This window comes from Gymnoscopelus braueri (genome assembly GCF_963280865.1).
Source record: "Gymnoscopelus braueri genome assembly, chromosome: 19".
NCBI classification, from domain to species: Eukaryota; Metazoa; Chordata; class Actinopteri; order Myctophiformes; family Myctophidae; genus Gymnoscopelus; species Gymnoscopelus braueri.
The window spans coordinates 39,384,421-39,408,201 of record NC_137621.1 but is presented as its reverse complement, the minus strand read 5'-3'; the positions used below and the strand labels follow the sequence as shown (position 1 = coordinate 39,408,201).

Sequence of the window (23,781 nt, the reverse complement as noted above, 5' to 3'; positions counted from 1 at the left end):
ATAGTTGAATAGTCGACCCAGAAGCTATAAATAAACCTCTGGGCATCTTAACTCGCTGAGGGCACTCGATCCGCTTGCCCCCCAGTCACGTACAGTACTGTGAGCCTTTCATCACCCTCGTGCCCCCGTTGTGCCCCGTTTATGCCCCCACCAGTGCCCTCTCCAGCTCTCTGCGCATTTCTCTGTCATACAAAAAGGCTTTGGCACCGTTTGAATGGAATGGTGGCATGAGCAATGTGGAGCTGGTGTACTGTAGGCAGCGCTACTACTGTACTTGGTTGACTTGTAGGCAGTGGTGGAAAGTAACTAAGTACATATACTCAAGTACTGCTCTTAAGTATAGTTTTGAGGTATTTTGACCTTAGTGGAGTATTTCCAATTTTCAATATTTTTACTTCTACTCCACTACATCTCTGAGGAAAATATTATACTTTTTTATACAATTATTTGAAAACTTTAGTTACTTTTTAGATTGATATTTTTATTACTAAACATACATTAACCACTTAAGGTCTATATATATTTCAGCTATTTGAAAATAGCTGAAATATTACAATATTCAATATTCAATATTACAATTCAATATTACAATAGATCGGCCATTTGAAAATAGCCGATCTACAAGCTCACAATGCATCTATTGGGCTGAAGTCGTTAGTATATGTTTTGTAATAATAATCAAAATCTGCAAAGTAACTAGTTTTCAAATAATTGTAGTGGAGTAAAAGTGCAATATTTGCCTCTGAGATGTAGTGGAGTAGAAGTAAAAGTACTGAAAATTGGAAATATTCCAGTAAAGTAAAAATACCTCAAAATTGTACTTAAGTACAGTACTTGAGTAAATGTACTTAGTTACTTTACACCTCTGATTGAAATGATGTTTTAATCAGACAAAAAGATTATGGATTGCAGCGTTCTTGGACAGTAAAAATGTCAGGGCGGCTGAACCCCTACTAGTCCAGAAGAACCCTGCTGGAGTCAACGTAAACCCAATGAACTAAGATAAAGACAGCTGAGATAAAGTGAGATGAGGAACGTATGTGGTCTTTCTGTTCCTGTTATCTTCTGCCTTCGCCGCATACCTATGTCTCTTTTCCTGGAAATGAGTGGAATTCAAAGAGATCCGTTTCAAGCGCCATTAGAAATCACTGGAGTCTGAGCTCTATACAGGGGGAAAAAGATAAACATTTGGCCTCGGACATGAACTGGAACCTCCAAATGGACTAGCTGCCGAAGACCTGTATCTTTACCAGTGGTGGAAGAGTACTCGGACATTTTACTTAAGTAACAGTAGCAATACCATAATATAAAAATGCTCTGTTGCAAGTAAAAGGCCTGTGTTCAAAATGTTACTTGAGGAATGCGACTTGTTGTACTTGAAGAGCTGAGATTGTCTTCTACTCCAGGCTCTAGAAACAAAGTATGCCGTCTTAAATACTTCATAATTAAACAACCACTCCAACTTCTGGCCACCATCTTCCCAGAATAGCTCAAGTCTTTGTTTCAAAGGGTTCAAATAAAGGAACCCTCAAATCATCATACAGTGGACAATAAAACATAAAACATTGCCGGATTACATTGTTTAGGCGGATGATAGGTTTGTTTACCTTAGATCTTAGTTAGTTTGAAGCACTATATTATTGTCTTTGCACTGTACTTAAGTGACCCTGCCGTCTGTTGACCAGTGGTGTAAAGTAATTAAGTGCATTTACTCAAGTACTGTACTTAAATAAAATTTTGAGGTACTTTTACTTTACGGGAGTATTTCCAATTTTCAGTACTTTTACTTCTACTCCACTACATCTCAGAGGCAAATATTGTACTTTTACTCCACTACAATTATTTGAAAAATAGTTACTAGTTACTTTGTAGATTTTGATTATTATATTGATTATTATTATTACATTAACCAGCTCTATATGCATTTAGGCCATTTGAAAATAGCAGATCTACAAGCTCACAATGCGTCGCGATGCGACGCATTGTGAGCTTGTAGATCTGCTATTTTCAAAATATTTGTATACATTTTATACTTTGAAAACTTGTGAAATGGGACATTCTGCATAATGAGTGCTTTCTACTTTTGGTACTACTTTTGTACTTTTACTCAAATACATTTTGAATTCCGGACTTTTACTCGTAACAGTCAGAGTACTTCTACATAGCAGTATTGATACTTTTACTTCAGTAAAACATTTGAGTACTTTTTCCACCACTGGGCTTCATGCTCAGCCTACTCTGATTCGTACAGCATAAGTCACTCTGCGTACTGTGTGTCTGCTAAAGGCCTAAACTGTAACCTAGCTGTAACCGTAAAGGTCTCAAAGATCATTGAATATATACTGTTACTGTAGTGCAGTGGTTCTCAACGTGCGGTCCGCGGACCCCAGTGGTCCTTGAGGAGGTTCCAGGAGGTCCCCGGCGAAATGATGGATAGTTCATCTTCACCATTATTACATGTTCAATGTAAACTAGAGAACAGTACCAGAATGGCTATTTTGTTATCTCTATACCTACAGCACGTAGACATATAGGAAGGAATTCTGGACCAAAATGACAGACCATGATCAGATCAAATCATGTCTTAATAACCCAGAGATTAAAATCCTATCAAACCGGGATGTTTGGCTTAATGCATAATCAACTGAGGTCCTTTAAAACGCTTTAGAATCACTGCTGTATGGGCAGTGGTGGGAAAAAAGTACTCAAATTTTTTACTTAAGTAAAAGTTCAGAATTCAAAATGTGCTTGAGTAAAAGTACAAAAGTATTGGTATCAAAATGTACTTAAAGTACCAAAAGTAAGTGCTAATTTTGCAGAATGTCCCATTTCACAAGTTCAAAATGTTTAAAATAATCTTTTGAAAATAGCAGATCTACAAGCTCACAATGCGTCGAGATGCAACGCATTGTGAGCTTGTAGATCTGCTATTTTCAAATGGCCGAAATATATATAGGGCTGAAGTGGTTAGTGTGTGTTTTGTAATATTAATCGAAATCTACAAAGTAGTTAGTAGCTAAAGTTTTCAAATAATTGTAGTGGAGTAAAAATACAATATTTGCCTCTGAGATGTAGTGGGGTAGAAGTACTGACAATTGGAAATACTCCAGTAAAGTAAAAGTTCCTCAAAATTGTACTTAAGTATAGTACTTGAGTAAATGTACTTAGTTACTTTACACCACTGGCTGTATGGGGACATGCTTCTACCTGATGCATTTGTGTGTGTTTGTGTTTCTGGGAATACAGCATGTACAGTATGTGTTCAGTATGTGTGTGTGTGTGTGTGTGTGTGTGTGTGTGTGTGTGTGTGTGTGTGTGTGTGTGTGTGTGTGCGCGTGCGTGTGTGTGTGTGTGTGTGTGTGTGTGTGTGCGCGTGCGCGTGCGCACGCTCGCGCGTGTGAGTGTCTATTATATAACGCATGTGCCGTGGTGCGTGTGTGCAGACATATTGTCCATGTGTTTTGAAGAGAGCATGCATTTCATAATCCGGCGAGCTCCTTCAGGATGTCTCAGTGTGTGAGTCAGGGGTGTCGGGGGTCTGATGACATCACTGGGGAGGTGTGGAGGGGATATTTTATCTGTTTGTAATTAAAGGGCCCCGCTGATGTCATAACGGCAACCAATCACGAGGGGAGCACTTGCTTCGGTGTCCCTGAGCTGTTGTTGGGCTATTAATCAAAAAACAGCTTACAAGGGCGAGGAGAGAAGCCTTAAGTACTACTGGGAGTGCACACACACACGCACACGCACACACACACACACACACACGCGCACGCACACACACACACACACACGCACACAAGCACAAGCACAAGCACAAGCACAAGCACAAGCACAAGCACAAGCACACACACAAGCACACGCACACAAGCACACGCACACACGTCTGAGCACCACCCCGATGACCTATACAACTGTGCTCGTCTGACCATTAACTACCCAGTGTTTCGACAATAAAATCCTCAATGTTTATTTAACCCTCTGTGACCCTTTTACGGTCCATTTGGTTACATTTATACTCTCTCAGCGTTGAATGAACAGTCAGGATTTATGCTGCGTGTGTGGATGACCAATGCTGTGTATAAGGAGGACTGTAAGATTAAGATCACAGGCTTCCATCTATGTATTTATTCTTAAGGATCTAGATCAGGGGTCTTCAACAGGGGGTCCGGGACACCTAGGGGGTCCTCAGAGTTACTACAGGGGGCCCACCACGTGATAGGATTTCAGTTTTTTACATTAATCACTTGAACCGTAGCGTCCCTATTCTGAAGGGAACATTATCCGAAAATAGCAGATCCACAATTGTAGATCGGCTATTTTCGGCAAACAGGTTTGGCGTAGCAGAGGGGGTAAAGAGTAGACCATGTTTTGAGGTTTTAAAGTGGTTATCTGCAACATAATTGTATGCAATATGTGGGGAGTCCCTGCTTCATATCTCTCTCATCTAGGGGGTCCTTGGCCTGAAAAACGTTGAAGACCCCTGATCTAGATAGTAGGTTTGAACATCAGCAAGCAAAAAGGGGCCAAAGCGTCCAGAGGTGACTCAAAACGGTGTCAGGCTGCTTCCAGGCAGTCAGCATGAGATAGGAAGGAAAGCATCTGCGTACATAATCGAACACTCGCACACGATTGCTGACTGACTGTGCTTGCTGGATATTTTTGCCAATTTCAGATGATACTGTAGATGGGGCTTTTAGGACTAACCTTACCACCCCGATAGTGATAGTGTGTGTGAGTGTGTGTGTGTGTGTGTGTGTGTGTGTGTGTGTGTGTGTGTGTGTGTGTGTGTGTGTGTGTGTGTGTGTGTGTGTGTGTGTGTGTGTGTGTGTGTGTGTGTGTGTGTGTGTGTGTGTGTGTGTGTGTGTGTGTGTGTGCGTGCGTGCGCGTGCGTGCGTGTGCGCGCGCGCGCGCTAAAGTGGTTTAGAAAAGTGGTGGAGGGGCAGTTGGGATATGAAAATTGGTATAGCCTGTTCGTGGTCAAAGTCATGAGATTCCTCTGTAAATGGTTCTTATACAATCTGCAAACAGTGCCTGGGTTGTTTATTACCAGTCTCTCTCTCTCTCTCTCACACACACAGTTCTTTGTGGAATTTTATGCTATGTTTCAGATGGTCACAGTGAAAAGGTGGTAGAGAGAGACGGGGTGACATGCATGCACTAAAGCACCTCGGGTCAGATTGGAACCAGGGTCATCTCCGAGAGGTACTGAAGCCTTGAACCTGGCTGACCACGAGCATTTATAGCGACCATAAGTATAGCATGAAACACGTCCAGTAGGCTTCAGACGGACACCTTTTCAAATGAAACGCACACTGTGGGAAACACTGCCATGAGAGCACACAACGGTGCCAAAGTTATGACAAAGTTGTCATCGATGTCAGCCAGTCAACATTGGTCCAAGTTGCAAAACTCTTCCCCCCCACCCCCCCACCCCCACCCCCGGCCTGGGAACAGTTCCCAACTATTTATTTCACACAACACAAAATGCCAGAGGTTTTCTTCTTCTTCTTTTTTAACCCCTTTCAACCTGGCGTCCCTAGCCTGACACTCAGCCTGAATTTTCGTTTAGTTTCACTCCATTATTCAGTCTGAAAGCCCTCTCAGTGCGGCCGTTTTCTGAGATGGGGGCGTGGCCAAAGGGGGACTCTTTGGCGATTGGTTCATACCGGATTATCCCGATTCCGATTGGGCCGGGTAGATTTTCACCCCGAGAAAACCCCGCCTTTGACAGCGGTCACCAGACCCCCAATGCGGGGCTGGAGCCAGGCTATGGCGTCCCTATTGTGGGCGTGTCATTTAGGTGAAAATTCTACATGTTTCAAAACGTGTATGTTTTTGAATCGTATATATAGCAGATCTACAAGCTCACAACGCATCCCAATGCCACATGTTGCGAGCTTGTGGATCTGCAATTTCTCGCTGTACGGCGAGGCATTGGTCCCAGGTCGAAAACGGGGCTTTTAAAGTGGTTAACATAAAGCCTATTTGTTGTGTTATTGTTCGGTAACTGCATTCATTGCACTGCGATTTACCAAACTTTCTCCTCCTCCGGTGTTGCAGGTAGACGATGCGATCTAAAAACAGCGGCACGGAGAGCCCGGTCAATGGGGTGCTTTGCGTCGTCCCCCAGGGCGAGAACCACATCAAACAGGAGCAGGAGGTGGGCCTGCCCATAAAGAACCTGAAGGCCAAAGGTCAGCAGAAGGAGGCCGAGGAGAAGCTGGAGGCGGAGGTGATCTCCGACAAGGGGAAGGACTCCTCTGCGGAGCAAAGGACGGGCGTCATGGACCTGACCAAAGACGACCTGCTCAAACTGCTGGGCATCATGGAGGGAGAAGTTCAGGTGAGCTCATATGGCACTATTATATTTAGTCATGCGTAATTGCGTAAACTATATAGCAGGGGTTCAAGGACTGTCAGGATCTGCATTTCTGTGTCTTGTTTTTGAAGCGTGCTCTTGCATCTTATTATGTATTAATGGTTTTGTGTTCCTGTCCTCGTAGTTGTTACCTGTCTTGTCTCACCTACCCTGATTATGGTTCATTTGTATCACCTGTGTCCTGTTTGCCCCAGCCAATCCCTGTGTTGATTGTCTACGAGTTTCACCTGTGTCTAGTTATTCCCTGTGTATACAGTATATACTGTACCTGTTTGTTTCAGTGAGCTTTTGCTGGATTTTACTGGTTACACTTGTCTGTCCATGTCAGTGTATTAAGTACTGGAAACATTTGTTTCCATTTGTACACTCTTAGAGTTACAGACCTGTAAGGGTCCATTTAGAACCCCACCCAAGGAACCCTGAGGTTCCCTGGACCCCACTTTGAGAACCGTTGCTATTTATTGCGTTTCTCAGCGGTCCATGGGAAAATGTTTTAAAATGCTTACTTTGAAATTGTTAGAACTAATAGGCATATAATTGTGTGAGGGGAAAGCTTGAAATGAAATAATGACTGTTACACTCCAGCGCGCAACTAAGTGCACCCGTGACCAGGCTTTAAGATCATTAATGTTAAATATGAATAAAATAAATAGAAAGGACTGTTGTGCCTTAATATACTGAATACTGTTGGTCCATAATTCAACTTTTTATGTCTTGTTGTAAATTAACCCCCTACTTTGTCATGCAAGAGTGTCCCACAAAAGCAGTGAGAATAGCAGATCTACAAGCTCACAGCTCATTGTGATGGGACATGTGAACTTGTAGATCTGCTATTTTCACTATTTAAAAATGTTTATTTTTAGTTTTATAATCATTAAAAAGGAACAGTTTTGGACATACTCGTTTTTCACCCAACAGCAACGATATACTGTATATTATTGTGGGGTCTCTGACTGAGGATTGTTCGAAATAAGCTAGTGGTCCAGAGCTCAAAACAGGTTGAGAACCACTGCCTATCCTACGGAGCCCCTTAGGGGACATTACTAGGTAGATTGTTTTAAGGGTAGGTACATTATTTTAAGAGCTAGGTAGATTGTTTTAAGGGTAGGTACATTATTTTAAGAGCTGGTGGTTTATGTTTTCTGGTATGGAAAAAAAAAACATAGGCTATAACATTTTTTTTGAGGGATGAGTTTTTTTTTTTGAGGGATGAGTTTTTTTTTTTGAGGGCCAAGTTTTTTTTTTTGAGGGATGAGTTTTTTTTTTTGAGGGATGAGTTTTTTTTTTTGAGGGATGAGTTTTTTTTTTTGAGGGATGAGTTTTTCTTTTTTAGGGATGAGTTTTTTTTTTGAGGGATGAGTTTTTTTTTTTTGAGGGATGAGTTTTTTTTTTTGAGGGATGAGTTTTTTTTTTTGAGGGATGAGTTTTTTTTTTGAGGGATGAGTTTTTTTTTTGTTGAGGGATGAGTTTTTTTTTTTGAGGGATGAGTTTTGTTTTTTGAGGGATGAGTTTTGTTTTTTGAGGGATGAGTTTTTTTTTTTGAGGGATGAGTTTTTTTTTTTGAGGGATGAGTTTTTTTTTTTTGAGGGATGATTTTTTTTTTTTGAGGGATGAGTTTTTCAAAAGGAGATATTTTTTTTCAATACAAATTTTTCTTTTTCATTTTTTAGTTAATTTTAAAAAAAAATTCCCAAGTATTGTTTCATCTTCAAAGTTTTTATTTTCAACGGCCGGGGGTCCACAGGGGTCCCCGTGGCGGGGGTGGCGGCCGGGGTTCCACCGAGGTCCCCGTGGACCGGCCAGGGGTCCACGGGGGTCCCCGTGGCGGCCGGGGGTCCACGGGGCTCTCCGTGGCGGCCGGTGCTCAGCTTAGTCTAGGACCTGGCTAAGATATGTATGCACTTAATTTAGGAGAGAATATCTCAACTGTTCTTGGCTAATATGACCCCAGGGAACAACGACTAATTCTCTATCCGGGACGAAATACCCTATATAATGCCCCCATCTTTCTAATTCATTAACATGCCTCATGCTTCTGCTATTGCAGCTATTGGAGAACTAAAACTAGATAGGCTTATAGAGAGCTTCGCCTATTTATAGAATCACTTCTACCAATTAAAAAAGAATAAAAACATACATGCATGCATGTATACAGTATAACCATATTTAACTACTGCTGGAGCCCATATTATGTGAATGAGATTACAGAATTGAAAAACTACTTTGATCAAAAATAAGTTACTTCTATACTTACTTCCAACTTCTACAAGTGAAAGAGAGGTGATTCACTCTAACAATCATCTTTCTAATTAATTAACATGCTAATCATCGTCTCATCATCTTGGGTCATGTTCTGCTATTGCAGCTATTAAGTACCTCAAATGGCATGTGAATGCACAGAGGTGAGTCGTCTTGGGTCATCTTTCTAATTCATTGACATGCTCAGGTACAGCTGTTGTCATTGAAGTTATTGAAATACATCAAATAGATAGGTCACTTTAACTCCTCATCATCACAACAACCATGTAGCCTACAGAATCATGTTAAGTACATGAAATAACACGTATAGCCTACAAAATCAGGGTCTTTATTTGCCACTCTTTGCAGAAATGTATACATCAGCAATAACTGTGTCATCACATCATCACTGTGTCATCATTTTGGGTGTGTTGTTCAAGCCCTCTTAGATGGCTGGCTGTAGACATGGTCAGGTCAGGTTGTAACAGGGAGTCCATGCAGCAATCCGATGTTTTCCACCAAAGCGCACCGTGTCCTGTGTGTGTGTGTGTGTGTGTGTGTGTGTGTGTGTGTGTGTGTGTGTGTGTGTGTGTGTGTGTGTGTGTGTGTGTGTGTGTGTGTGTGTGTGTGTGTGTGTGTGTGTGTGTACATATATATACACACACACACATATATATTTATACACATATACATACACACTGATATAAATGACAGCTTAAATTAAAAGTGCATACAAGAATTACAAATAGACATTTGTGCTTTGCCATGTTCATGACTGCTGTTTCCTACATTATCAATTGCTTATGTCACGTTGAACTCTGTTGAATAGTATTACCCCACAAAACATCTATATCTTAGTTCATTACATAAGTCATTACATGCTAAATGTTGCATTTATCTCATGCTATGCTGACATACATTCCCACATTCATGTTGCTAACAGAAAGCCTTTGGCAAAAAAATATTGACCAATTAAAAAACTTTTTTCGTTTGCACTTGAAGTATACTTAGCTTACATGACAAAGACTCAAACCATTGGAGGGGGGTAACTCTTGGAAGCTAGTGTACTTTACTATCATCAGGATGACTTGAACCATTGAACAGGGGTGTGGGGGGTAACCCATTTTTGAAATCTTGGAAGCCTACTAGCTCCTTCCATGCACCTTAACAAAATGTCATCCTACATAACAGCAAGTTGAGATCTCATTAATTTAACTGCATTGGATTCGCTTCCTGGGATGTCAAAGATGAAAGTCTGAATGAACTCCCAAACCTGGGAACATGGTTTCAGGGAAATTGAGATCGAAGACATAAAATGCTTTTCACGAGTACAGACCACGCCTTCAAACCAAACATTATTTAACATTCTTTATTTAGAAAAGAAGGAGATGGACCTGTCAGGAAAGGAATTGGTTATGCATGGATTAGGAGATGGAGGGAAGGAAGGGAAGGGAAGGAAGGGGGGGGGAGGAAGGGAGGCTTTAGGGGTGGGGATGTAGGAGTGGAGATGGAGGAGGAGATGATGTGTAGACAGGGAGGTGATGAGGAAGGGGGTGAGGATGAGGAAGTGAAGACAAGGGGTACGATTTATCTAGTGAGGAGGGTAAGTGAAGGATGTAAGGTGTGAGGATGGTGAGAGGATGGCTAGGGTGAGGTGAGCTTGAGGGAGTGAGAACAGAGGAAGGGGAGGTGGGGATGAAGGGGCATGTGAAGCCTGGATAAGGGGCGCAAATGGGAGTGTGGGACGGAGGGCGTCGTAGCCCTGGGGAGGGATGAAGGACGGGGCCCAGTGGGGGCGCGGCCCTGGGGGAGGGAAGGGCAAAGCCCTGGTGGGGGAGGAAGGGCGTAGCCCTGGTGGGGGAGGAAGGGCGTAGCCCTGATGAGGGGTGGAAGGGCGCGTGAAGCCCAGAGAGGGGGGAGGCATAACCATGGGGCTCCAGGGGAATGGAGACCTGAGTATTTGGCTTAGGGTCTGAGGAGATAGGCGTCCGTCTTGGCAGTAATCTGTGGACGCACCATCACTCGAGACCCCAAAAGAGAAAGCATAATTAGTCAGACATTAATTAGAACATTTACTGGACCATGGATGTGTGGGCGTTCCTGAGGTCTTGGACATTGGTTCTAATGTAAGTGTGGTATGCTTGGGAAGTCCAACGCCCTAGGAGTTGGACGGTGTGGTCGGTGATGCCTCTTCTAGATGCAGAAGAAGCAGCACCGATTCGGAACGAATGGCCGGAGAAGTTACCTGCGGGATATCCGGCCTTGGTCAGAACTTGCCGGAGGTGGTAGAGGAACCAGTGACGGGTCGCGACTGAACCGGTATCAGTGGTAAATAACGGGTCGGAAGGAGAGGCGTGGGAGGAGTGCCTGGTATGGAGGTGATGGACCAAGGGTTCGTAAGGGCTGAGGTAGGAGTTGAGTTTAAACATGTAAATTGGCGTTGTTCTGCCGAATTGGTCTGTTTTGCTATGTTTTAGCAAGAATACTAGTGTGGAGGAATCTGGAATGGTCAGATCAGATAAACAGGGATGGTAGTGAGGAATGAATGTAGAATTAGAGGTAGTGAATTCTGAACATCTTAGAAACCCAAAGAAAGCTAAGAGAAACATTGCTTCCAGTGTGGAGTCTACAGATGGGTTTACATAGCCAGAGCGGAGTATGTTGATGCATCCTGCGAGAACATCAGAGGTAATAGGTTGGCGGCCTGGAGGATTACGTGGCTTGTTCCTTCTCAGGCTCTAAAGGAGCAGGGTGACGTGTGAGTGCTGGGCAAAGGGGTGAGGTGCTCCTGTTAGGAGCTTAGTAATAAAATGTATACCTGATAGATAGACGTGGATGGTTGGTGGATGCATGGCCCGAGAAGAATGGCTGTAGCTGATGTAGGAGGTGAGTGTAACGAGGTCCAGAGACGGAAATGGCAGGCTGTAGAGTGAAAGGATTGGAAATTGTTCCAAGCTGTCCAGTAGGAGGAGAGTGTGGAGGGAGCTATACCTTGCAGGATGTGATTTTGGGAGATGGATACCAGGTTATGGAGAGAATGGTTTATGGGAAGGTCATCTCGGAAAATGAAGGAACTGGAGTCGGGTGGAGGTCTGCGGATGGTGCCAAGGCTCTGAATCTTTGGAAGGAGAAACGTGAGAGTGAATCAGCTACCGTGTTGTGGTAACCTGGGACATGGGCTGCTCGGATTATGAAGTTATTGGTGACTGAGAGCCATGTTAGACGCCTGATAAGAGCCATGATGGGTAGTGATGCTGACCGACCTTTATTGATGATGTGGACTGTGGACTGGTTATCGGAGTGTATGAGAACAGAGCGGCTGGTCCATTCATGGCCCCAAAGAGAGGCCGCGACAATGATTGGATATAATTCGAACAAAGCTGAAGAGTGGGCGGTGTCGAACGGGGGGGAAACAAAATCTAAGGGCCAATTATCTGCAAACCATCTCCCTCTGTAGTAACCCCCGAAACCTACAGAGGGCGCTGCATCGGTGTATAATTGCAAATCCTCTGGTGAGGAGTGGAAATCGTTGTAGAAAAAAGAAATGCCATTCCAGTTGGATAACAGGAGGTGCCAGAGCCTAAGCTCTGAGCGGCATTCTAGGTCTAACATGATATGATGGTGGAGGGATAGCACGGATGCAGCGAGGTGGAGGAGGTGGGAAATAAATGAACGGCCTTGTGGGATGATTCTAGTGGCGAAATTGAGGTGACCTAGTAACTGAAGTAGTTGCTGCTTGGTGCAGGATGTGATTTGTAGAAAATTGGAAATGAGTAGTGTAATACGGTCTAGTTTCTCTGTAGGGAGTGAGGCTTGAAATGAGATGGAGTCCAAATTGATTCCTAAGAATTCAATTTTTTAAAATGGACCTACTGTTTTTTCATCGGCCAGGGGAACTCCGAGTGCCGCAAAAGCGGTCTTGAGGCACGTGATACTGCGTGCGGGGGGGGCTGATGGGGGGTCGACTGTGAGGAAGTCATCCAGGAGATGGACTAGGTGCGGGATGCGGTAATTGTTGCTTAATATCCAGCAAAGGAGCTCTGAGAGATTGTCGAAAAGTTTTGGGCTACTTTTACAGCCAAATTACTGCAAAATAAAATTTTGACTGCCAGCAGACGCCGAAAAGGTGCCATGAGTCTGGGTGGAGGTGGAGGACTTTGAAGGCAGACGTGATGTTGGCTTTTGATAGCCAGGCAGCCGGATCAGGGCAATGGCATGATCAACGGTTGAATAATGAAGTGTGAAATCTGCACTGGGGATGAGGCTATTAATACTGGGGATGGATGAACCGTGTGGGGAAGATAGATCGATAATTAATCTTTTCTTCCCTGAATACTTCCTAGTGGCCACTCCTATTGGGCTGATGCGGTAGATGGGGAATGGGGGGGAATCGAACGGACCGATCATGAACCCTTGCTTGACTTCTTTCTCAAGCAGGGTGGTGACGATTTCAGGTTCTGTTAGTGCGGACTGGAGGTTATTGCAAGAGTGGGAATGATCGGGAAGTGTGATGAGGCCGGGTGAAAAACCATGATTGAGACCGTCAATGAAAAAATGGACGAATGTGGGGTCTGGGTGGAATGCAAGCTCCTTGGCCAGGGCAGGGATGTTAATGGGGGTGGCCAGATGGTGCGACAGTCAACTTTTGGAAGGTTTGGTTGGGTTGTGGGGGCATGTGGCGGGCATGGGCTCCTCCGCAGTAGGTGCATACGTGCAGGAGCTTGTAAAATGATGAGTCGCATCCTGCATCGTTGAAATTATTGCATAGCATGCGGGAGCCTACAAACATAATCTTCCTGCCACGCTTGTCCGTGGCTTGAGAGGAGGCTGGTTGGGCGATGGGGCGGCCGGGTTTGGATCGCTTGTCCCGGCCTGGCTGGTACTGTTGTGTTCCTATTCCCATGAGGGCGGGGACTGATGGAGGGATGGAGAATGGGGGTGGGGCGATTGTAATAATGAACTGGGGCTGCTGGCTCTCTTTTAGGTTGGGCTACAGGTGCAGGCTGGTGTGCGGTGAGCACGCAGTCGGTGGTGGGGTGGGAGGGGCAGCCGCAGATGTTGCATGCTATGGCGGCGCTGCCTGTGAACAGCCGGCTGTAAAGTTCTATGTCCAGCGCTCCCCAGTAGGTAGCGAGGTTCCACTGTTGGATACGGGCAGCCGCCCTCGCTGCGAACTGCCGATGGTATTCATAAAATAAGGTGCCACCAAACCGCACTGCCATGTCCATGATTAGGGAAAGGTAGTCGTCTAGCTCTTGCCTTCTGTGGGGGAATATGGAGCAGATGACATTTCTGAAAATTGAGAAGGCTAGGGTGAATTTGGTGCAGGTGAGGGTGTTGTGGGGTGGGGCAGTGGATGAAAGGTCTCGGAGGGTGATCGAGATGCCTCCGCAGTCGACTGTCCGGGGTTGGAAGGTGTGGGTGGATGGTTTTAGAATTGCAGAGAGGTCGATGTCCATACCCTGGATGATTTGTTGACGGAGGTGGTTGGATATGGGTTGTGGGTTGAGGGCCAGCGCGTTCAGTGGCACCTGGGCTGCGACTGCGGAGGAGAGAGAAAAGGGGGGGGTTGGAAACACAAGGGCGGGGGAGGGAGGGAAAGAAGAGAGAGTTAAGTTGCTCAGGATGCCGATGGCTGTTTGGGGGGGCACCTGAGTGGGGGGTGAAGGTGCTAGCCGGCCCCGTGCGATAGCCATCTGGGTGTTGGGCTGGCTAGCGGCCTCGGGGACGGAAACAGAAAAAGAGACAGAAGTGTGGGGGAAGTTGGATGATTGTGCAGGGGGGTGGGATGACAGTGAAGCCTGCATTGACGGGGGTGAAAACCTTTGCAGAGGGTTTTGGTAAGAGGGGGAAGGGATGGGGGAAAGAGGATTAAAGGTAGGGAAGGAGGGGAGGGGAGCAGGCACAGGGGGTGGAGGGAGATGCATGGGGGTAGTGGGAACAAGCCTGGTCTCCTCTGCTTGAGTTGGGGGTCTGAGGCGGCTCAGCAGAGTGCGACCTGTAGGTGGAGATGAATTCGATTGGCGAATATCTTGTGTAATTATGGACAATGCTGGTGGATGGTTTGCATTAATAGGAAACAACACAGGCTCACCTGATGAACGTGTGTTTCGAGCGGGCGTTGTAGTGTCCGCTCTGCTGCCGTCGTGTCTGCTGGTAGATGGACCCCGTGCCGGCTGTCTGACGTCATCATGGCGCGCCTGTGAAGGTCCCGCTGGAGAAGAGGAAACTCTCGCTGCTGTGGTGTAAAGATGAAAAAGTTGTCCTTTGTTTGCGGTGCTGGAAAAAGCGACGCTCTTCTCTCTTAATGCCTTTTTGAGTGATATCACGGTCCAATCACGGATTGGCTTGTGAGTGGCAAGGGTGGAGCTGTGATCGGTTACCATGGCAGATAAATCGAGGGCGGAGTTGACTCAGTTACCATGGTGATCGATCAAGCTTGTAACCTAGAGAGTGAGCTAGGAATGGAAATAGATCATGGGAGTAGAGTGAGGGGCAAGGTTAGTAACAATCTCATAGCTTGAAGGCGTAGTCTTCCTCCTGAACATACATTGTACCAACTCCATTAAAACACCCATCACCCAAAAGAGATGGGTGCGCCAAGGCCGCCCCATTTATTATCACATAAGCTTGGGAACACTGATGCCCCTCCCCTAGCATAAAAACATATGGATACTCTGTGGTTGCTGCGGTCAGCTACTGCACCAGGTTTGTCACAGGCTGAAGAAGAAAAGAAAAGAGAGGAAAGAACAAGATTATTACAAGTTGATACAACAGGTTAAATTGAACTCCAAAGCTCCAGTGCTGTAGTCAAGTCACTATATCTGGAGTCTAGGTTGAGTCAATTCCCCAGCAGTGCTCAAGTCCAAATAGAGTCCACATTAACTGAGTCTGAGTCCAAAGTTACTGAACATGAGTGTGCATGCACATGTAGGTGGAACACACATGCCTTCCCTTAAACAGCATTAAAATAATGTCACTGCAATTAGCTATCAATATCTTATGCCAACTTATATATTAGGCTATATTACAAAAAAATGTGTCTGCATGATCCAACTGTTTGTTGGGCTTCTTCCTCACGGAAGACCAAGGCTGGAGACCAAGGCTGGGGCGCTAACCCATACTGCTCCCGGAATATGTGAGCTCTATGTGAATACCTGCTGAGAGCAAATCTACTGTATGTTGACGCAAAGGTCACCCGTCTTCTCCTTCCTGGCCGGCCATGTGAGTGATCTTCGCGGAGAATTCAGGGTTCATCTCCCAGTACACTCAGGATTTAACATCGAAAATCATGAGAAATCTACAGACAGGTAAAGACAAAAAAATGTGTAAGGCACAAACAATAATCGATTTAGTCTGTACTAAACTTATTCTGTGAGATGTAAGCTCACCATGCCTTGAGTGTCCACTAGATGCGGCAACTCTTTGATTATGGCTTGGATTGAATTTGTCCCATCTGCAGTCTGCAGTGGTGGCCAAATACAAAACAATTACACTCCATTTATTAATTTATTTTAATCAATGTGTTTACAACACATCCCTAATACTGCTGAATGTACAGTATGTGAGGATTTGTCCTTCAACCTAGCTAAGATGAGTGCAACTTTTTAATCCTGTCGTCCTCTAACTTTTCCCATTCGTCGCACAGCATTCCACCTCACCAAACACATGTATGTAAAATTGGCTATTTTGTCCAACATGTAAAAAAAGAAAAATGGTCTCAAGTAATGTTAAGTATACATGATGTGACCATGCACGGTACATCATTATAATAATAATGTTAAGTATACATGATGTGAACATGCACAGTACATAATAATAATAATAATAATAATAATAATAATAATAATAATGTAAAGTATACATGATGTGAACATGCACGGTACATCATTATAATAATAATGTTAAGTATCATAGCAACAACCTCATTAAGCTACATGTACAGTACAGTATAGCAACAACACCACATTAAGCTACATGTACAGTAGAGTATAGCAACAACACCTCATTAAGCTACATGTACAGTAGAGTATAGCAACAGCACCTCATTAAGCTACAAGTACAGTACAGAATAGCAACAACACCTCAATAAGCTACAGTAGGTATATGCTACATCGCACAACGTTGTCGGCCCCAAAAATAGCAGATCTACAAGCTCACAGCGCGTCGCGGACGCAACATGTTGTGAACTTATAGATCTGCTATTTTCGATGTCAACGTTATGTATGTGATAGAACACGAACGTATACAATAGCTCAGCTATGCTAGCTTGCGCCTGTCAGCTGCTAGCCAATATGATGACATTCTTTCCCTAGAATTAAATCACTTTGAAACGCTGCACTCCATATACAACATAAATATGATCGGCAACGTACATTAATGTAGTGGGTTTGGCGTTGAGTGCCAGTGCTAGCTGGGTGCTACCCATGGAGCTAACGGTGCTAATGTTAGCGTTAGCTAGCATAATGGCTAACGTTAGTAAGCAAGCTGTACACAAGCATTCATTCATTCATTCATTATCCCAGATAGCGGTAGATTAATGAGAGCATATTATCACTTACAATAATTTCCTTGTAAACAAGTAAACGTTAGCTTTCCTCCGTGGTGGAGAGTGGAAAGTCCGGTGACCAAGTTTGGTCAAAGAGGAAGGGACGTACTTACCCGGAACTCCTTTGACGGACGGCCTGTCCTTCAAAATAAAATAAAATGCTATTTATAGTGCTATAAATGCTATAAATAGCGACTTTGAAAAGGAGAGGTTTTATTTTCAAGATAGGTATAATATTTTTTTTTGGTCCAAGTTTTTTTTTTTTTTTCAAAGTTTTTTTTTTATGTCATGCATGAAAAAAAAAACTAACCTAAAAGAAAAAACTCATCCCTCTTAAAAAAAAAACTCATCCCTCCTAAAAAAAAAACTCATCCCTCTTTTAAAAAAAACTCATCCCTCCTAAAAAAAAAAACTCATCCCTCTTTTAAAAAAAAAACTCATCCCTCAAAAAAAAACTCATCCCTCAAAAAAAAAAAACTCATCCCTCAAAAAAAAAAACTCATCCCTCAAAAAAAAAAATCATCCCTCAAAAAAAAAACTCATCCCTCAAAAAAAAAAACTCATCCCTCAAAAAAAAAAAACTCATCCCTCAAAAAAAAAAACTCATCCCTCAAAAAAAAAAACTCATCCCTCAAAAAAAAATACTCATCCCTCAAAAAAAAAAACTCATCCCTCAAAAAAAATGTTATAGCCTATGTTTTTTTTTTCCATACCAGAAAACATAAACCACCAGCTCTTAAAATAATGTACCTACCCTTAAAACAATCTACCTAGCTCTTAAAATAATGTACCTACCCTTAAAACAATCTACCTAGTAATGTCCCCTAAGGGGCTCCGTACTATCCTGCCTTACACACTGCATGCCATATAGATTACCACTGGGAATACCACTACTCATGCATGGATATGTTTTACTGATTGAGTTAAATGTTGGGAAATGTTGCCTTTGTCAGACTTTAGGGACAGTATTCTGTGCTATCAAGCTAATAATATTACCGTGATAACCTATAATACTATACTTGTCCCTATTATGACTATTATTATTGGATTTGTGTCAGAAATCAAAGATTAAGTCAAACTAATTGTTCCCTTACATTGTGCTGCTGTGCTCTTTTATACTGCACTATTCCGCCATCTTGTGGTTGAAGGGGGTTTGACATGCACTGCAGAAAAACAAATGGTGTTTTTGGGGTTGTATTTGTTCTGTTCTGTTCTGTTTTATGATTATGACAATGTAAAGGTCATTGACTGAAATAGTAGCAAGAGGAACCTTGATAAATAGATAGATAAAAAGAGTTGTGCTTTCACTGAACCTATAGCCTACTTAAGAATGTGATTAAAAACCATCAAAGCATGTGTTGACAGCAACACGTGACATATGAACCAATTATGTAATATACATTTGGCATTACCAAAAACCTTATTGCCTCCATGTTCAGAGAAACAGACTAGACTTCCTCCTCCTTTTTTCCCTCTACACCAAATCTCTTAGTCGAAAATGTACAGTACAAGCTTGTAGATTGTGAACTTGTAGATCAAATGTCCACCGAACGTTTGCCTGTTGTTGCTGAATGTTGGCCTATTATTATGACATGCCCTGAATAGGGATAAAGGGTTGATGTGGTGAACATATTTAACGGCATCTTTTCTGCTGCGTGTCTCTCTGTGTGTTCAGGCCAGAGAAGACGTCATCCATGTTCTGGAGTCCAAGAAGACGACCTCTCCAGAGATCTTGGAGTCACGCTACGGCTCTGCAGCCCCGGGTTCGGCCCTCCAGGCCCTGCAGAGGGACAGCCAACTCACTGGCGTGAAGCCAAACCAACACGGCGTCTACCACAGGCCTATGGCTGAGGTCAGTATGCAAATGGGGAAAAAAGTACTCTAATGTCTTATTTAAGTCAAAGTATCAATACTGCAATGTAGAAGTACTCTATTACAAGTAAAAGTCCAGAATTCAAAATTTACTTGAGTAAAGGTATTAAAGTATTGGTATCCAAATGTACTTAAGGGGAGAATTCTCCCCTTTTCAGTCAATGGTGTTTACCGCCAAAGGGGAGAATTCTCCCCTTTTTAATTTTTTTTTTTATTCTGTTTTTGAATTCCTAAAATGTTTCTCTAATTTTTGAGTATAAATTTATAACCCTAACCCTAACGAATTAATAAAAAAAAAAAAATTCATTCACTTTAATGTTAAAAAATAAACGGACAAATAATTCACATTGTTTCTATAAAAAAATGATTAAAAACACTGGCAGTGGGTGATTTTATTATGAAAAAACTTTGGCGGTGAATGTGTTAAAGTACCAAAAGTAAAAGTACTAAAATGTTTGAAAATAGCAGATCTACAAGCTCACGAGCTTGTAGACCGGCTATTTTCAAATAGCCTATAAAATAGGGCTAAAGTGGTTAATGTATGTTTTCTAATGTAATAATTTATATCTGCAAAGTAGTAACTAAAGTTTTCAAATAATTGTAGTGGAGTAAAAGTACAATAGTTGCCTCTGAGATGTAGTGGAGTAGAAGTAGAAGTATAGACAATTGGAAATAGTCCAGTAAAGTTAAAGTACCTCAAAATTGTACTTAAGTACAGAACTTGAGTAAATGTACTTAGTTACTTTACACCACTGGCAAATACCCAAGAAGCAGAAAAGAAAAGAAAAGAAAAAGTCAACTTTTTGTGATGCCTGACAGTCCCTGGTTCGATTCCCAGCCGGCCGTACCATTTGTTTCAAGTCACTCCCCTACTCTCTCTCCATGTTTCCTGTCACTCTACACTGTGCCTGTTAATACAGGTTTAGAAAAAGTCAACTTTTCAGGCTAAAACTATCTTTTCTGATGTGCCACTGCAACTAAAGGCCTACAACAATTCAAAGTATCAGCTATTATCGCACTGCTTTGTCCATTATTTCTGCATAGCAGACAGCTGTTCCCAATAACAGACTGCTGTTCGGCCTCTGTTTACGTTGCCATGGAAGCGTATAAACTAGTAAGCTAATAAAACCCTTTTGAATCAATAATCTGTGTCAAATTGTTGATTGTGCTCGTAAGTAGCCTTGTAATAAGCGGGATAATGTGCAGTGAGGAGGTCATTATTGGGGAATAAACCCCAAACAGGGATAAGTGGCACATAAACACAATCATAATTCTACTGCCAAACTGCCTGCCACCTTCTGAACTGAGCAATGGTAACTGGTATATTTTCCTGCGTGTGTGTGCGCGCGCGCGTGTGTGTGTGCTCGTGTGCGCCTCCTCACAGCTGGAGCGTCTGCAGGACCAGCACAAGGAGACGTACCGGCGCATGCTGGGCCAGCTGCTGCTCGCTGAGAAGTGCCACAGACACACCGTCAACGAGCTGCAGACCGAGAAGCACAAACACGCCGACTACATGAACAAGAGCGACGACTTCACCAACCTCCTGGAGCAAGACAGAGAGAGGTGAGGGGGACAGAGGGAGGGAGGAAAGAAAGACAGAAAGTAATGGAAGGTGAGGATCTTTTGGGAGATTGAATAAGGAGAGAGGTGAAAAAGAGGAAGGGACTGAATCTGGGAAGAGCAATAGGAGGACGGACGGATGGGGCGACGAGGACATGACACCTCATGGTGCATCAGGTCAGTGTCATGGTTGTGATGAGAGAGAGAGAGAGAGAGAGAGAGAGAGAGAGAGAGAGAGAGAGAGAGCGAGAACTCTGCAAAGATCTTTTATCAACTTACATTTTTTCAGTTTTCAGTTCCAATTTTGTCTCCTCATTTTTGTATCCCGTATGAGTTCTCTCTCCGTTCTCATTGGATGAAATTGGTATCCTGACCTTAAAATGTGTTTTCAATTCACTAAATAGCCGGAGAGAGGGGAGACCCATGTTACTGAACACACTATAGCAATGATTAGGCTACTATTGGGAATATAGAGCTACGTAACACTTATTTTAACAAGCACATTTCACCTTTAACCACAAGGATTTTGTGTAGAAGGGCTCACGAAGATTGAACAAGCCTGCCACTGTATGTGCACGTGTGTGCACGTGCGTGCGTGTGCAAGCAGTGTGTTTGTGCATGCATTGTGTGTGTATTAGAGTGACCCACTTAATTAAGCTATACTCTCACGAAGATGAAAGCGTTCAGCCATGTTTGTGTTTGACCCGTCACTGACCTCGCAACAATGCTGCTTCGCAGGACCCCGCACACTCTCTGACCTCATTTGGCCATCTATGTTTACACTACGTTTGCTGCTCTCTCGTGTATGCTATGTTTTACTGTACAAAAAAAGAAAAAAGATAGAGAAGTTTGCACTCTAAACTCAAGGCTTTCTAGGGTTGAAGACCGGTGCGAGAGGCAAGCGTGAAAGTCCACAAACAAAAAGATAGGCTTGCACCCCTGACAAATGAACATTTAGGCCCTTTGGATGCAAAAATATAGTCTTATACTTTCAAAAGTGCAAAAAGTGACATACATAGAGAGTGGATGTTTCCCAACACCTATCACCAACACCTCCAGTGTGCCGTGCAAGCCTATCTTCTTGTCTGTTTACAGTGCATAAAAGAAAGATAAGTGGATAAGAAAATAACCTCACGTTGTTTGTTGACAATAAAAGCTCCAGCATTTAAAATGCTCCAGTATTTGTTCTTTTTCAACTTTCCTCTGTGTAGGAAACTCGGTAGGAAACCTCTCAGTCTTTTATCAAAGAAGTGACGAGGGGTTTAGGTTAAATTGAACATTTCACTTTTTTCCCCCATCAACATTATCTCCAAATATTGGCCCTCACCACATTGCTCACTGGGATGGTGCCATTTCTGTCTACATGCTCTGTGTCACAGAGGTGATCCTTGGAGGGTTCTAAAAATGTGCGTGCTACCGATGACATCATCTGTGGTAATTCCAAACGAAGATTTCAAACTTGTTTCTTGATGCAAGGACAATGGCTTCTATTCTATTTCAACTTTCCAGGAAGAGAAAGAAGGCTGTAGTTTCCATTAGCTTGGAATCCTCACCGATGATGTCGATGGTAGGCAGGTTTCTGAACTGTCCACAGTCCACCTCTGAGACACCGAGCAAGTAGACAGAAATGGTACCATCTCATAATGAGCATTGAGGACCCATTATATGAAGAGAAGGTTGAAAATGTTCCTTAACCACTATAAACCTGGTGTCCTAATTTTGGAAATGTCATTATAGGCAAGATCGTATTTGTTTCTTTTTATTTCATTACTCTTCGGCATGTGTATATATATATATATATATATATATATATATATATATATATATATATATATATATATATATATATATATATATATATGTATATATATATACATATATATATATATATATATGTATATATATATATATATATATATGTATATATATATATATATGTATATATATATATATATATATATATATATATATATATATATATATATATATATATATATATAGAGAGAGAGAGAGAGAGAGAAATATTAATATTAATTTTATATATATATATATACATATATATATATATATATATATAATTAATATTAATATTTCTTAATTAATATTTATTTATATTCATTTATATGTATTTACATTTATTTATATATATATTTATTTTTGAAAATATGAAGGTTTTCAGAAATCTGCTTTGTTACAATACGTGACCCATACCAGATTGCTGCCCTTTCTCCTAAACAGATTCTAAAACATTTATTGGCTATTGCATATAGTGTGGTCATCCAAAAGCTCAGAGAAGGATAACAGATGGGTTTACGGTATGCACTATGCATACTGTACGTGTGTGCGTGCGTGCGACCGTGCGTGCGTGCGCGTGCTTGCGTGTATGTGTAATTTATATGGCCAGTCATCTGCAGAGCAGACCGGGGGCCATGCAGGTACTACAGTCCCAGCTGCATTTCATAAACTGTCGAAAACTTCAAACGGTGCCTTACTGGATTGACCCGATGGACGCACACTATCCCTCAGCCTTCTCTCCTTTCAGCGTTCACATGGAGGGAACAGAGCAGGCAGCTAAATCACAGTCAGGACAGTTCTGCCGCAATCAGGGGGCTAGGATACAGGGACCATACTTTACAGTAAAGAGATAGAGTGTACAGATGTGTAAAAATGTGTGCCAAAGGGACATGGAAGTGAACGGTCCATTTGGTTACATTTGTTAACTCTCAGAGTTACAAATGGACACAATAACAGAGAATGAAGCCGGTCATTAGATAAACGGTGCCCATGGAGAATTAGCGCCCAAGCTATGATCAGAGGAGTTTTGGCCATCAAGAGTTGATGAATAGACAACATTGTCGTAGTTTAGGTTTTGGTAGGATATAGCAGTCGTTCTCAACCCTTTTCTGGATCAAGGCCCACATGAAAATCTCAAAAGAGTTTGTGGCCCACCCATTCGGCTGTCGTGTTGTCAGTTGGGTGGGCCAGATGGGTGAGCCTACTTTTTCAGACTATGTTTATTTTAATGATCAATCAATCGATTGTGTTCTGGCTTGGATCAATGGAATGTTCAGTTGACATCTTCCAGACTGCAACCAGGGCCCTATTCCACGAAAGGTGAATTAGAGCTAAAGCCTGGCTTTAACACCTATCCTGGCTTGATTTAGCCAGGATTAGGGATGAA

At 42.7% G+C, this 23,781-nt stretch overlaps 1 protein-coding gene across 1 annotated transcript in view; it reads left to right on the top strand.

Annotated features, from left to right (window-relative positions):
- LOC308073976 (filamin-A-interacting protein 1-like) overlaps positions 1-23,781 on the top strand; it is a 53,501-nt gene that overhangs the window by 18,702 nt on the left and 11,018 nt on the right. The window contains exons 2-4 of the mRNA XM_080413280.1: positions 6,068-6,346; positions 18,844-19,020; positions 20,425-20,603. Of these exons, the coding sequence (XP_080269406.1) occupies positions 6,071-6,346; positions 18,844-19,020; positions 20,425-20,603 (632 nt within the window). The 5' untranslated portion in view covers positions 6,068-6,070. The remainder of the gene's footprint in view (positions 1-6,067; positions 6,347-18,843; positions 19,021-20,424; positions 20,604-23,781) is intronic.